The 15,921-nt window shown below is 33.9% G+C and overlaps 2 protein-coding genes across 2 annotated transcripts; one reads left to right on the top strand and one right to left on the bottom strand.

Annotated features, from left to right (window-relative positions):
• Nucleotides 1-203: 203 nt before the first annotated feature.
• On the bottom strand, nt 204-8,095 carry Tif-IA (RNA polymerase I-specific transcription initiation factor RRN3 homolog Tif-IA). The gene is made up of 7 exons (XM_088275435.1): nt 7,187-8,095; nt 6,126-6,222; nt 4,062-4,214; nt 3,392-3,610; nt 2,635-2,984; nt 1,945-2,173; nt 204-659 (listed from the first exon to the last, which is right to left on the bottom strand). The coding sequence occupies exons 1-7, from the start codon at nt 7,599-7,601 to the stop codon at nt 482-484; spliced, it is 1,641 nt and encodes a 546-aa protein (XP_088131561.1). The 5' UTR covers nt 7,602-8,095; the 3' UTR covers nt 204-481.
• A 1,427-nt stretch (nt 8,096-9,522) lies between these two features.
• Nucleotides 9,523-15,249, top strand: cta (Guanine nucleotide-binding protein subunit alpha cta). The gene is made up of 3 exons (XM_088275427.1): nt 9,523-10,214; nt 12,351-12,619; nt 14,755-15,249. Exons 1-3 carry the CDS (start codon nt 9,702-9,704, stop codon nt 15,110-15,112), a joined length of 1,140 nt encoding a protein of 379 aa, XP_088131553.1. The 5' UTR covers nt 9,523-9,701; the 3' UTR covers nt 15,113-15,249.
• The last annotated feature ends 672 nt before the right edge of the window (nt 15,250-15,921 follow it).

The raw sequence follows: 15,921 nt of genomic DNA, 5'->3' as shown, positions 1-15,921 counted from the left end.
ATTTAGGAAGTGACAGCTATACAGCACTTAATGTGGAAAAGGTGGTTGGTTATGACTGATATAAAACTCTAGATGGGAAAATATGTCCCAGCATGTGATGTTTATATGATTATTAAAAAATATCTGTGAATGTGGAAGATTGTCTAAAGGAAATTTAGAAGAAATGATTATTACCTCCAACTTGTAAAATAAAGGACAAAAAATATTAATAAAACGTTTATTTCTGCATAATGTGGGATGTTAACATTTAAAAACATGGACATGATGGCATTATGCAATACATTTTATTTGTGATAAAATAAAAATTACAGATGTTTTCTGTAAAAGACTATCACGGTATTTCTGAATACCAAAACAAAATGCAAGTTTTTATTTTAATAAAAATAATTGTGTCTCATAGAAAAAGGTAATTAATAAATATATTTTTTCATGAATACTATATTTAAAAGAATAAAAATAATAAATAGTTGAAATAACATTACTACAGGTGCCTAAAAGTAGTAAAAGAACATTTAGTTAAGGACTGGGGCAGTTCCAAGTTTGGGCTGGTTGCCAGGAAGTCATCCTCATCACATCCTCCCTCTGCATGCGCCTTAGATACTTTCTCATGCTTTGTGTCTTCATACTCTGAATATATTGGATTAATCCAATGGAAAGATCTAGAAAAAGGTATATTTGTTGAATTATGATTCTACTAATAATAATACTTCTTTATTCTGACAAAACTAAGTAATAGGGCCATATTTTGTTTACAAAAAATAACAGTTTAATACAATTTAACACATTGTTGGCGGGCGGTTTTTTCATTGACCCAGACTTTAATAAGTATACTAATTAGGGTCATATACTAATCACAAGTAACGGCTAACCCAACTCCAATCTATTCAATGTTTTTGGCGACTCGCGCTGTACCAAATGTAAGTAAATAGAATGCTTATAAGTGTCTCCCGCTCTCTACCAACAGTTTGCTAAAGACACTTTTAAGTGTTTCCTGCAAACAATATGTTAAGAGTACACGAAAAAAAAAATGGATAGAGAAAAAATAGAAACAAGAATTATGAATTATTTTATCAGTTTATATTCAGACCCGCAGATGGAAGCATCTATAGCTTCCGAAACTAGTAGTTAAAATAAATATAATGGTGGGGACTGACCGGAGCATTTCGTCGTAACGTAACGTCGTAATATCGATCGCATCCGAAACTATGGATGGAGCGCTCGGCTTGCTGTACTGACTATACGAATGCTCGATCGTAACGTGTTACATTACGACGAAATGGCTCTAGTCAGTCCCTACCATAACTCAAGTGGTAAAAAACAAGTCTTTTCATTTTCAAGAATTATTAAGCTTTGAAAAAAAATGTAACGGAGAGAATGCTGAAAGAGAGTCAGATCGCTGGTACGCATAATTCCAACACTGAGCTCCAATGCTGCCACTGCATATCCAGCTCACATCTGTGCTTCATAAGCAGTTTTGTGATACTGTTTAACCTTTTCATCATCCTTATGTCTTAGTAGACTATCCCAGTGTGGCAGGTGTGCTTTAGCAAACATACTAGTCACGCTACAGTGATGGGGTAGGCCATGTAACCATTGTTGTAGCATACCTTACTGTCTCTTGCACTACATTGCATACTGTCATTGTCATACTGCTGCATATACAGAACATGAAATAATATTTTTTACTTGTGCAGAGTAGGTAAAATGGCATATTTAGTCATATACAATGGGTTTATATTGCCGACATCTTTAAAATTAACGATACAATACCACATTATTAAATTATCTCGCTTTATTAAAAAGTTTGGAAGTTGAAAAAGCTGAAAATATTCCTTGCGGTGAAAATTCCTCAAAATTTTTAATAATTGAAAACCACTGTATAAAACCAGATTTCTGTGGCAATGTAATAAATGGGCCTATAATGGAAACTATCGCAGCACTTACCTAGGTAAAGTATAAGGATCATACGGGAACCAGTCTTGTTGTTTGTTAGATTCATCTACCTTCAGGTATCGCCTTGTATTATGTTCAATGATAGCGTGGCAATATACTACTTGGTACATTCTTGTGGTAGAAGCAAAAGCCTCGGAAACCGCGGATTGACACATTCTCAGTGGATTCAAAGGTGACATGACAATTTTTGATAAATTCAAGGATTCCACAAATACTAAACCTGTAAAAAATATTTCACTTTAATATCACTTAATCCAAAAGTAAATACAAGTAACCATCGTTTTGCGTCGGTTCAATTTAAGCTAATTCACAACTACGCTGGTTGAAGGCAGGCATGGGATCTCCCGGTTCGGCCAACACCAAAGCGCCACGATTCCAATAGGAGTAATACTTTTACATATTGTTTTATTATATTACCGTGTGCGCGAGCAGACTATTGTGTGAAATTGTATAAAAATTATTTTTGCCCTACTGTGTTTAAGTTTTGTGGCCGAAATAGCTTTCCAAAGAAAGCAATCCTCCTATTAGACAATGCCTCAGAACCTCCCCAAAATTTTTACATCTTAGTCACGGGATTGGACGTCAAGTTAAAATAAATATTTTTGTGGTCTTTTTGACTTTTGAATTTGGGGAACATTCCACGACCAAATATATAAAATAATATAAATTGAGTAGTCTTACCTTTCTTATCGGAAAATATAAAGTTGTGTTTAAATGCAATCAAATAAAACAGGGATTGGGTCACAGAATAAAACACACTGTGAGGATTGGTCCCGAGGTTAGGGTTCCACGATTCTTGCGCTTGAATGTAGGAATGACACCAGTCGGCCATTTTCTTCATGTAGTTATGCAGATGCATTGATGGTATGAAATTAGCTCGAGCTAAAAGGCCACCCAAGTGGGCAACGCTGGCTAGCCGGAGGGCGGGACCAACCCTGGCACTTTGCGCTAGACGCCATAAAGCCTCCAGGAAATTTGAAATCCGTCCTTTGTCCACAGACAAGCCATAAAATAATAAGAATTGAATATATCTGAAAAATAAAAATACTAATTAATAATTTATTTATTGAATTGCCATTCACTCTGTACGATTCTACAGTTTGTGATTATTATTAATAAAACCCTTATCCGCACCCCAATGGTGCATAGGGCAGTGCTTCATATAAACGCAGTGTTATCTTGATCGTTTACACATGAAGGAAAGGTGATCAGCCCTCCGCTTCAGGTACCAGTCCAGGGTAATATTGAATAAATATAACAGTGAAAAAAATCACTTATGTTTATTTGGCCCCCCCTGGGAATCGAACCCGGGACCTCCAGAACGGTAGCCGAGCGTGCTGACCATAACACTACGGAGGGGGACGAGATGATTATTATTAATATATCAAAATGTATTGTAATAATTATTATACATAAATATAAATTAAGTAATAATTACCTTGTTCCATGCGTTGGTAAAATTGTTCTCTCAAAAACACCAAATAATGTATCCAAAGCTTTTGAACCATCTTGATTAACCCATTGGAAAAGTTCTAACATGCACAAGTCTAAGGATTCTATTAAATGTGCAGATTCATTTTCTGAATCGTCTTCCATTGAAAATATTCCCCCTTCTTCAAATTCCTCAGGTTTTATATTAACATCCATAATTATTAATCTACAAATGTAACCAAACAGTAGTTTTGTTTTTAAAAATGTATATATGAGATATTTAGGATAATTAAAATATTGGTAAGTATATCACAAAATAAGAATGGGGTTCAGGTACACTTCGACAAACTTATCTGGAGAATTTCTGTGGAGGCACCTGTTTTGCATTTTCTATACAAAACAGATTTTGATTTATAATGGTTTGTATTTTTATGTACAAACAATACAAACCATTATTAATACTAAAATATAATTTTTCTAAATTTTATTATAGGTATTTGAAATCTACAATATTTATTTCAACTTATATGCCAAGATAAATATGATGAAGTATACATATCTCCGATATTAAAAAATATATAAAAATGAACAATAAAATGTCATAAATAAAGTATTTTAATAATTAGCCCAGACACATGACATAATAGTCCAAAAAACACTTTCAGCAAGTTACATACCTGTTCAAAATTAGAGTGAGTAAATGATCTGTGAGAGCGGGTAGATATCTTGTAATCCACAGAAGGTTGTGAACATATGCTTGCTGTACGGCAGTGCTGTGCTTGTAATATGGATAGTTATCTATGACACACCGTAGCAGGACTTCTCCACTCCTACAATAAATTTAATATTTATTTGCTTTGATCCTATATTTTACTATAATAAAATGGTAAACCACTATTTGCACTACTTCCCACCATTAGCTTGTAAGCACCTACTTTTCTGACTAGAGTTACCATATTTCCATAATTGTAAATATTTCCAATGGGGGGTAATATGTTCCGTAAACAACTGGAGAGGCAAGAAGAAAACAGCGGTGCAATTTCTCAGTATTGCCAATTGGAGATTGTAAGTATTCCAAATGAACACATTTTTGCTTATTTTATTATTATTTATAAGGTAACTAAACATGTTTAAGTTTTAGATTGTTTTATTCTATTTGTTTACTAAGTAATAATTTCCACCCTAAAAATGGTCATCAGCGGAGAAAGGTTATGAATAGTGTACTCTGAATATCGTTATGAAACCAGGGTTTATGATTTTTGATGTATTAGATATACGGGTAAACCTCGTTCTACGCCGGTTCGATTTATGCCGATTCACAACTACGCCGGTTGGTGCAGGCCGTGGGTTTCCCTAATCAAGAACTTTTACACAAAACCTAACCTTTTATATTTGTGTTAATTTTAGGCCGATTTTTTTGCACCGGTGTCTCTCGGAACAGTCCCCTCATAAAACGAGGTTTACCTGTATCACTCATAACCCTTATCCGCACCCAACGGTGCATAGGGCACTGCATCGAATTGACGCAGTGTTATCTTGATCATTACTTACATGAAGGCAAAGTGATCACTCTTGCCCTTCAGGAACCAGTCCATATTAAATAAATATTAGTGTAAAATCACTAATATAGGGTCCGCCATCTAAAGTTTTTTTTTTCAACTAGTGCTTATTTCGTGAATGGTAACACTTAGCTCATGTCTGATTTGACAGATAATTAGTTTTATCCTTCCGCTGAGCGAATATGGTTGTGTATACGCTTGAACAACGCTGGGAAATATTGCGACATTACTTTGAAAATCATGGTAATGTTGCAGAATGTGTGCGAAAATTGCGTACGGTTTTTGGAAGAAGAGAAGCACCGTCAGCTCCGTATGTTCGTTATCTTGTGAAAAAAGTGAAAGAAACTGGCATCCTCATCGATAAACCAAAGCGTGAAAAGCCAAAAACAGTGCGTACACCCGAGAATATCGATGTTGTGGCAGAAAGTGTGCGTGAAGCGCCATCAACATCAATTCACCGTCGTTCTCAACAATTGAACATTTCGGAGACATCATTGAGACGAATTTTGCATAAAGACCTTGGTATGACGCCATACAAAGTCCAATTGGTTCAGGAGTTGAAGCCAACTGACCATCCAATGCGTTTTCGCTTCGCTGAGTGGGCCTGCGATCGACTTACAGAAGATGCCGATTTTGCCAAAAAAATCATCTTTTCGGATGAAGCTCATTTTGATCTTGGCGGGTATGTAAACAAGCAAAATTGTCGTATTTGGGGCACAGAAAACCCGCACGCATACATTGAAAAGCCGGTACACCCAAAACGAGTCACTGTTTGGTGCGGATTTTGGTCCAGAGGCATAATTGGGCCATTTTTCTTTGAAAATGAGCAAGGAGTGGCCGTTACAGTCAATGGCGATCGTTATCGGGCCATGTTGAACGGATTTTTGTTCACAAAAATTGAAGAGGAGGATATTGGCAACATTTGGTTTCAACAGGACGGCGCTACGTGCCACACAGCCGAAGCTACACTCGATGTTTTGCGCCCTGTTTTCAAAAAAAAAAAGTTATTTGGCGGACCCTTTATTTGTTTTTTCAACCCCCCTGGGAATCGAACCCAGGACCTCCAGCACGGTAGCTAAACACGCTGACCATTACACCACTGAGACGGACAAAAATGTTTTTTTTTTTTTTTTAGTGGACTAGTAAAACTTTTTTTAGTGGCTAATATTGAATTGAACATACATTGGAATAGTTGCAACAACTCGCGCTATTAAACTGTGAATGTTGGAGAATATCCCAGATTGTTCAACTGAAGGTGACTCACTCCACACAACATCATCTGAAATGAAAATATTTACGCTATTAGTGAATTAATTATAATATTTGCATCAAAATATAACAAACCAACGAAAGCAATTCTTTAAGAGAAAATTTTGTTTTATTTTTATAATCTCGATATTTACTGCAATATTTATCATTTATTATTATTTATGAATGCTAAAAGCTGCGTACTAGCTATAACCGCAAACAAGTGTGCACTCTGCGATTGTAACTAGAGGATACTTTCACGGGCTCCAAGCTTGGAACATTTTGTGTTTGACTTTGATCTGCTCTGACAGCAAATGCATGGTGACCACATTGTGGAGTGCAGTACGTTTGCGACTGTTGCGGGAAATTACAATGAGGACACATTGGAAATTCTAATTGTAGGCATATCGCTCAATCTTTTCACGAACGTCTTAAAAAAAAAAAAACTTGATTTTTCAGGAGAACAATTTTAAAGTTTAAAAATATAACACAATGTATTAAAAATAAATTACTAGCCACTTATTGAACTTTTTACTGTGCAACAGATCTTTTTAGGTAAAACCTGAAGGTTTTTTCTCCATTTGAAAAATATTAAGTACATTTAAAAAAATAATTAAACAATACCATTTCTTCAAAATGCAAAAACAACACTTTCTGCCCTATAGCGGGTAAATATTTAGTTAAAAATATGCCTCTTTTGCTGAGATATAGTACATTTTCTGGACATTCCGAAAACATGCACAATTGAAAATTGACGATTTTTTATTTATGACGTTCTTACAAATTAATAGGATACAAATCAATGAATTTATTTATTTATATATCTTTATTTTAAACCTTTACATGAAGTGCAGTAGCTTCTAAGGTTTAATAACATATAATGAAAAAAAAACAACATAAAATTATTAAAAGAAATAACAGTGTACTAAAAATTATTTTATCATTATATTCCAAAATGTAGAAATACTCGTACAGGGCAACAAAAAAAAACTTACTTTTGGCTAAGAGCTTAACTAATGACCCAATAGCCATGGGAGCATGGTAAATCTGCGCCGTCAACAAATCCAGTAGCCATTGACAATAATGATCCACAGTCTTTTGAGGTCGGGTTGGCCAATCCAAACTACATAACACTTCCACGAGAAGACGAGCTTCTTTATCCAGAAAGCCGACACACGACGAGCACTCTGTTAACACTACACTAACTTCCTCATCTGTCAGGGTGCAATCTCTCAAAACACAGACCAGCTCTTCGTAAGGCCTCGAATCGTGTTTGTGTAAGAAGTCGGTAAGAGCGGATTCGATCCTGTGAGGAGCGATGTGGGACTTCGCGTTAGCTAATGAACTTCGACGATTGAGAGAATTGCGAACTATTGACACGAGGGAACTTCTTCCCGAAATGACCGACATTTTTTTTATTTGTGGTTATCCGAAATAGATTTTAAAATACAGATAATTTCAGGGTCTCTAAACAAGAGAGCTTTTTTATAATCGAGAACTTGTTTTAGGACACTTATGCCCGATCTTTCTTCGTCATTCACAATTGTATTCTGATTGAGATCTACGTGATTACTTAACGTGTCCAACCTAGTAATATCACTGTATTCAGAAGACTTTTCTTTCAAAAATTGTTGAAGTTTTTCCACAGCTTTGACTTGAACTGGTTGATTGGAAGAATTATTATTACTGGAAACCGACATGTTACATTGTAATCTAGAACTATAATAGTATATGCTTAACTTATACACAAAATACTTTGAAATCAAGTTGAATCACACTGTTATGTTAATATTTCACTTAATATACGGTATTACGCAGGATGCGAGCAACGTGTTTCTATTTCACAAGCCGAACACATGTTATATGACAATGACATTTCTTGATTTTTCATCTATGTAATTTGTAATTAATATAGCCAACCTTGCAATATAAGATGAAGTAATGCTTACGCACACGCTGGTTTTCCGAATTCGCTTTCTAAATTCGTTTTCTTTGTTCACAAAATATACGAGTTAATTTTTTCTTCTTCTTCTCCTTGTGGCCTGTTTTTAAGAGGGATTTTTTTATTTAATTGACATCGCAGGAGGCTACCTGCGATGTCAATTCCCAGCTATCGATCCATCTTTTGGTGGTCTGTCCAGGAGTCGTCTACCATGAAAATTTTTCTGAATGGAAAATGTTTTTTCATTCGCAAGAAATTATTTTTGTAGTACGATATTCCTCCGTGTGGAAAAATATTATTTTTCATTTTCAGAATCTGAAAATTCCGAATTTGGACAAGTAATGTGTGCGGTGAAACCACTTCCTATTAATATATAAAATGTGAATGTATTTTTTTTCAATTCGATATTTGTAACAACATAAAATATGTTTTTAAGTGTGTATGTTAAAAGAGGTTCTATGAATATAATTACATCAGATTAGCTTACGAATCCGACGTAATTTAAGAATGGCTTTGGTGTCCAGTGCAGCGGAGTACTGCGCTCCCGTCCGGGCTTATGGTGGCCACTGTAAAAAGCTGGATGTAGAACTAAACAAAACTATGAGTACCATAAAAAAAACTGATAGGTCTATTCCAGTACAGTAGCTTCCGGTCCTAACGAAAATCGCACACCAACCCTGCGTAGATTCCTGGCAACCATTGAAATGATTTATAGAGAAAGAAGTAACCCTCTGCTTCCTGCTTTTAAGAACATCTGCCAGCATTCAAACAAGAGACTCAAGTCTAGAAACCCCATCTGGACAGTTGATCAGATGATCGATGTGGGAATGTTGGGCCCCATTAAAAGTCCATATGGAAGAAGCACGTTATGAAAAACCACGTGAAGTGGTTACTCTATTACACTAGGTGATCTCAGGGGTCAATATTCCGAAAATACTCTTTCAAAACGATCCTCACCGAACAAGGACAGTGAAACTTTCCTTTCCACAAATAGGGACTGACGCTAACTTCAGGACTTGCGACTATGGGGTGGAAAACTGGACTATCTGGCACCTAGTAGAGGAGTTCTCTACCAAAAGATGCCCTCCTGCCTAAAGACCTTCACGAAGCTACTACGCCAGAAGCGGTCAAGTGCATGAAAAGTCGGGACCTGTGCCTGTAACGCGGCCCAATGGCCTAGAAAACTTTGTATTTTTTGCCATACGCCAAACTTAAAGTAAAGTTAGAAATCGCATTCATTTCCAAATACATTTACCTATCTTTTTACGAACATAAATTGTTTTTTAGTATGTAGTCAAGTTGGTTTAACCATAAACAGGCATCTAGGTATTTTAGATTTTGAAAGCATTTCGATATGGCAACTTTTCCAAATTTTTAGATATTGTCGATGGTTGACAAGTAATATTGTTTTGGAACGGAGTGGGTGTTCCCTTTGGGCTATCTTTAATTACTGTTTTCAAGATGTTTAATCTGGTGAAAGTGTTTGGTCTTTTACAAAAATAATAGACGCATTCTGTGAACCGCATGTTTTTATTGTAATATTGTTCCACGTTAAATTACCGCACTGTATGTCACTCAAAATGGCCAATGATCTATGGTCGTGTGCCTGTTGCTCTGATGCAGTAAGCTGCTGGCTCCGATTGAAATTGAGCCCGGAGGAAATAGAGCAGCGTTACAGAAGTAGAGAAATAGATCGGAGTATTGAGAAAGACAAGCAAGTTTTTCGAAGACAGGTCAAACTTTTGTTGTTGGGTGCAGGCGAAAGTGGGAAGTCGACTTTCCTCAAACAGATGAGAATTATCCACCGCGTGAAGTTCGAGCCAGAATTGATGAGAGAATACCAACATATCATTTACCAAAACATCGTAAAAGGTATTCAGGTTCTCGTGGACGCGAGAGAGAAGTTGGTGATTCCTTGGGAAAACCCTCGGAACTTGGATATCGGGCAGCAAGCTGTACAATTCAATAGCACCGCCACTTTAGATGCTAGACATTTTGTCCATTACGCTCCTCACATCCAGTCACTATGGCAGGATCGAGCGATCAAAAGGGCTTATGAAAGAAGAAGGGAATTTCAGTTGGTAAGCTTATATCAGTTAACATTGTTCACTAGGGTATTTCTGAAATTTAGTTGTTCAGTTTGTCTCTGCCTTTATCCATTCAATGCCATGAGTAAACTATCTTCTGCATATTTCGAAAGCTTGTGAGACTTGCTGATTTAAGTTGTTCAGCTATTGTGGCTGCTTCCACTTATTTTCGCTCAGCAAATAAGCAAATACATTGAAAATGTTATCATCAGTATACCTGAGTTATAATAATGCATAACAATAATATAAAAACCTGTTTTTTATCGCCACCATTTCTAAATAGTTTTAAATATCTAATTTGGGGCTTAAAGGCACAGGGATAGCCATCTTGTATTTTTAAGAATGTTTTCTTAGAAGTGTTCGCAAATTATTGTAGATAATTTGAAAGTGTACCGAGTAGTTAAATATTCCCTTTCCTTGTCGGTTGATCAATGGGTAAATGACGCTTTAACCACGTTTCGTTATATCTATTATTTAATTCAGTGTTGAATGATAATAAATATCTGATTTGTAATAAATTTTGCCTTCTAACAAATCTTTTTCACCATCACGAAGGAATGTGATCTTTATGGAGAACACAAAGAACTAACTCATTATGACAAACAGAAAAAGAAAAGTAGCTTCAAATTGATTACTTCTTTATTCGTTAAGAAGAAAATGTTATGTACTGATCAATAAAAAATCGTAAAATTTACCCATGTATTTCTCAAATATTGATAACATATATATTTTTTTGATAACCCTTTTAATTTTTGTACATTTTAACTCACATTTCTGGAACCAATTATGTGGGAAAATTTAAAACCAGTTGTGTTAATATCAAGGGTTTTTCATAATATTTATAAGAACAACCATACACTAATAATGGTTAAATTTTAATGGTTTAAATTATTTTCTAGTTTTTTTGATCTTATAGTTTTAGTAACTATATTAATTTAGTAACTGCATAAGAAAAAAGTGTGAAAAATACTCGGCAACTTATATTTTACTGTTCTTATTCTAATCAAGTTTTACATTGCCTTGCAAATTAAACGTTAAAAGTATAATATATTTTTTAAAGACTGTATGCTTTTATTTCAGTGTAGTGGTTTATTGTATTATTAATTTAATCATGATTTTATATTCAATTGGATCTACATCCATATAGAGTTTGATATTAACTAACTCTTGTATTCAGTTGTTAGCTGGGGCCACTTATTATTCACTGTCCCTATTATGGCAGCCCACTCTTACTTATCATGCTGAAACTCAGACTTCACTCGACGGACTCACTTCAAAAGAAATACATCCATTGTAAAATAACAGTATGAATTTAAATTCAGTTATAAATATTTTCCTAAAGATTTTTATGTTAATTTCTGTGAACTTAAAATACTCATCATTTTGAATCTACACTGTCCACTCATTACCTATATTATATTCTGTCTCTCATTCATTTTTAACCTTCATTTGGTCTCCTGACATCAGAAAGATGAGACACCAGGTTTTTACCAATGATGATAAGTAGATGTGGTTCATTTAAATTCACCTATCTCGCTCAACTGAGAAATGTATGGACACAGACACTGGTGCACCTCGGGTGCACCTGTGTCTGTGTCCATCATGAGGTAAAGGTAGTCATGAGCTCGGGATCATGATTACCTTTTCTGAATGTAATAAACCTTCAAATGTGTAAAACTTGCCTGTAGGAATGTGAAAAATTGTTTCACATTCCTATACACAGGACCAACCTGCCGATGGTTATGCCTTTAGTTGAACAATATCACATTGGATATTGATCCGTTCCATGTGTCCGAAGGAGTCTTCCGAAGCGGGATTCTTCTACACATTTAACAAGAGTCTTCTTGCTTACTTTTTAATTTGTTTTTTTTTAATGTATATGCCTTAAATGTTAGTTTGCAATGTACATATTAATTATTGAATAAATTGAATTGAATTGAATTGAAAACTCTAATTTGCCAATTTGTGGATTGTAATTGAATACATATCAGGGGTCGATATGCTCAGTTTAAAATAATTTTGATACTTTGATATTGTTTCTTAATTTTGACTATTTTTATACAAATATGAGTAGGCTACTTAAAATATGTGAATCCAAGCATTGATTAAGCTGATGCCCTTTCTTTTCAGAGTGATTCTGTAAGCTACTTTTTTGATGAGATTGAGAGAATCGCCCGGCCCGATTACATTCCTACAAACCAAGACATATTGCACTGCCGCAAGGCTACGAAGGGTATCTCAGAATTCACTATTCACATTAACAATGTCCCCTTCGTATTTGTTGATGTCGGAGGACAGAGAACCCAAAGACAGAAATGGACGCAGTGTTTTGTTTCAGTTACATCCATATTATTTCTCGTTTCCTCTTCAGAATTTGACCAAGTTCTATCGGAAGATAGGTGAGTTAATTATTACAAATATGTATATAAGTTTCTTCCTTGATTTTTTAATCCCGAATTCAGTGTTGATATTGCTGGTCTGCTATTAAACACAAGTTGCACTATGCAAATACTTGAAATACTTGAAAGCGGCCGGGTCAGGAGTCGTAATAATCGTCGGGTATGTACATATGAGGAAATGCACGACTGTGGAGGAGGCGAAGAATGTGTACAAAGACAGAGTGGTGTGGCATTCGATTCTCTCTGCCTACCCCTGCGGTGAAACGGCATGATGGTTAGTTAGTTAGGTAGTTAGCACTATGCCAAACGACTTGAGTTACTTGCCCACATGTTGGGTTATTAACTCAACCTAATGTTACAAAATGAAGATTAAAAAGGTGTTTTGGCACTGGAGGTAGATGTTTTACTGCGGAATTGAAAGTAATGTTTTATCCAACCAGCTAAGTGATTAGAGTTATTAATTTTTTTTAATAACTTTTTTTTCAATCTTAAAATTATATATTTGAAATAAAATCTTCAATAAAAGTCACCAGTCAAAGGGTTAAAGGCACTAACAATAAATTAATTTATAATAGTAAATTGTTCAATTATTATTTTTTTATAACATAAACCAAAAAAAATAAATCCATGTCAACTGTATATTTTTAATTATTTAAAATTAAAGAATTTTATAAAATGGTTAAAAATTACGATATTTCAAATGTTGTAAAATAATATTTTGATAAACAATGGGTCTGTATCAAAACAGTAATATGATAGTACCCTGGGCATATGAGAATTTTCTTGAGAATTTGCTTAGTTTGTGATGTCGTTGCTATTTTTTTTTAGCTACACCCAGTTTTAAATTATTTTTTTTTTATGTATGAAAAAATAATAATAGTTATTTAAATAAAATATGCTTTAAATGTTTAAAACGTAAATTTTTTAATCTTCATTGATTCATTTTATTAATGAAAATATGATAACAATTTGGTTTCATTTTAAGGAAATGTAATAATTTGCTTGTCAACCGTAAAATGTTTTATAATTTGATGAAAAATATGTGTTTTAACTTTACTCTTATCTAAAATTCATGCTTCCATATATATATTTTTTTATTATGCAAATTATACATTTGTCACACTTGTGTGTCTGAAAAATGCTTTGGAATATGTGACATGGTTTTTATCAGCTAAGTAAATGCATAAATTATTAGAAAAGTAAGAAGATAAATATAAAATCTTAACAGTTATCTCTCGGAGTGTAACATCTTATTTTTGTCAGCATGACTAATGCCCTACTTGCCTGTGTAGTACACGCATAGCAGATTATAATTTTACTTTCTGAATATACTTTATCCAATAAGAACTTCCTTGTTACAATCTTACTGTTGTGTGCCTATTGTTACCTTAATCACGCCATCTACTACGCTCATTTATCACTTTAAAATGTACGCTTTAGTATGAATGTTTCCTCCATTAATTGATGTTATCCTGTACAATTATTGGATGTGGTTTTGTTAATCATTATGTTTCTGCACATTACTCATGATATGTACATTCTTACACAATTTAAGTATTAATAATCAGTTATTCAATTCATTATTTATTTATTCTAATCCTGACTTGTGTGCAAGTCTCTAAGGTTCATGACATTTGTGTATATATTTTTTTATTGTTCAAAAATCTTTGTAAAAGATTTAAATACAGAGGTAATTAATAAATACCAGTTTTTTTTTTGTTTTTGAAATTTTTAATAAATTTCCAAACAATATATGTATCTTAAAATACATATATTATAGGCTACTAGCAGTGGCGTGCACAATTTTTAATTAGGGTAGGCGATAGGTTGGGTAAGGATAAGGCATAGTGGGCACTGATTGTTTTTCTGTATGGAACACGAGTAATCTTGGGTAGACACTGCTTTTCTGCCTATATAGAATGCACTCCTCTGGCTTCTGGGTATGGTGAATACTATATATATAAACTTTCATCACAAAATATCAAATATTTTTGATGAAATGATGATTTATACACAAATGTATAATTTTTGAAAAATAATGAAAAAACTCCCGCTCCGCCTGTCCACCCGAAAACAATGCGTTTACAATTTGAATAATGTATTTTGATTTTTAAAATATATTAATTTTTTCCCAGAGTGACCAATCGACTAGAGGAAGCGAGAAACATATTCGACACTATAGTGAATAATACAAGTTTTAAAGGAATATCAATAATATTATTTCTTAATAAATCTGACCTTTTGGAAAGAAAGGTGGCCAACATGGAGACTGATATTCGCTGGTATTATCCCGAGTTTAAGGGCAACCCCCATTCTCTGCAGCACGTGCAAGCCTTCCTCTTAGAGATGTTTGCCAATGTTCGGCGGGAACCCAAGACCACCTTGTACCACCACTTCACCACTGCCATCGACACTCACAATATCGAAGTCGTCTTCAACTCTGTGAAGGATACCATTCTGAATCGGAACTTGGAATCTCTCATGTTGCAATAACGTTCTTTATTCAATACTGCACCGTGTTATCCTGCATCGTCAGCAGAATTTTTTTGTTTGTTATATTTTCAAATTCTTGTGATGAGGCGGAAAGCTTTTATTCGCCGTTACGGCTCAAGAATTCACCAGCCAAAGGAATCAAGAAATAATAATTGTTATCAATTAGCATAAACTGTTATTAACAAGATTTATGTATATATATATATATATATATATATATATATATATATATATATATATATATATATATATATATATATATATATATATATATATATATATATATATATATATATATATGTATATATATATATATATATTGTTAGTATATAACTTCTTATCTAAATAGAGGAGATGTTATTAGATTATCACAAAGTATGCCTCTTTACGTTCACAAATTTTTATGATATTATTTAATATCGAAAGTGTGTATTGGATTTTTTCCTTTCTTTTTTTTGGATGATAAATTTTCTTTCTTGGTGATGATTCTGTCACCATATTTAGATTTCTGATAGGGCTACACGAGTGGTTGGCATAAATGGTTGTTACTACCAGAATTACTTTAAGTATGCAAGTGATGGATATTTTTGGAGTGTGCTATGTTTGAGGGTTTACTTGGATGTATGTAAATAATTCATTGTTATTAAGTAAATATTTATGAATCACACAATTATAAAGTTGTACATTTAGTTGATATTTGTGTTTCAATTATGTAGGTAATTATTCTGTTATATTTATTCTATTATGTACCATACTTTTGTAAACATTTCATTTTCTTTTTATTGTAAATTAATTTTAATCATCTTTAT

Source organism: Brachycentrus maculatus, unplaced genomic scaffold (assembly GCF_059751285.1).
Source record: "Brachycentrus maculatus isolate JH-2025_06_01 unplaced genomic scaffold, ASM5975128v1 h1tg000865l, whole genome shotgun sequence".
Classification (NCBI taxonomy): domain Eukaryota; kingdom Metazoa; phylum Arthropoda; class Insecta; order Trichoptera; family Brachycentridae; genus Brachycentrus; species Brachycentrus maculatus.
This window is presented reverse-complemented; position numbering and strand designations above follow the sequence as displayed.

What these genes read in the sequence shown, in the direction of transcription:
- cta (XM_088275427.1), top strand. Translation starts at nt 9,702, where the DNA reads ATGTCACTCAAAATGGCCAATGATCTATGGTCGTGTGCCTGTTGCTCT. An exon ending in GAAGAAGGGAATTTCAGTTG is followed by an intron (nt 10,215 to 12,350) that starts GTAAGCTTATAT and finishes CTTTCTTTTCAG; the next exon opens with AGTGATTCTGTAAGCTACTT. An exon ending in CAAGTTCTATCGGAAGATAG is followed by an intron (nt 12,620 to 14,754) that starts GTGAGTTAATTA and finishes ATTTTTTCCCAG; the next exon opens with AGTGACCAATCGACTAGAGG.
- Tif-IA (XM_088275435.1), bottom strand. Translation starts at nt 7,601, where the DNA reads ATGTCGGTCATTTCGGGAAGAAGTTCCCTCGTGTCAATAGTTCGCAAT. An exon ending in AGTTAAGCTCTTAGCCAAAA is followed by an intron (nt 6,223 to 7,186) that starts GTAAGTTTTTTT and finishes TTTTCATTTCAG; the next exon opens with ATGATGTTGTGTGGAGTGAG. An exon ending in CTCACTCTAATTTTGAACAG is followed by an intron (nt 3,611 to 4,061) that starts GTATGTAACTTG and finishes TTACATTTGTAG; the next exon opens with ATTAATAATTATGGATGTTA.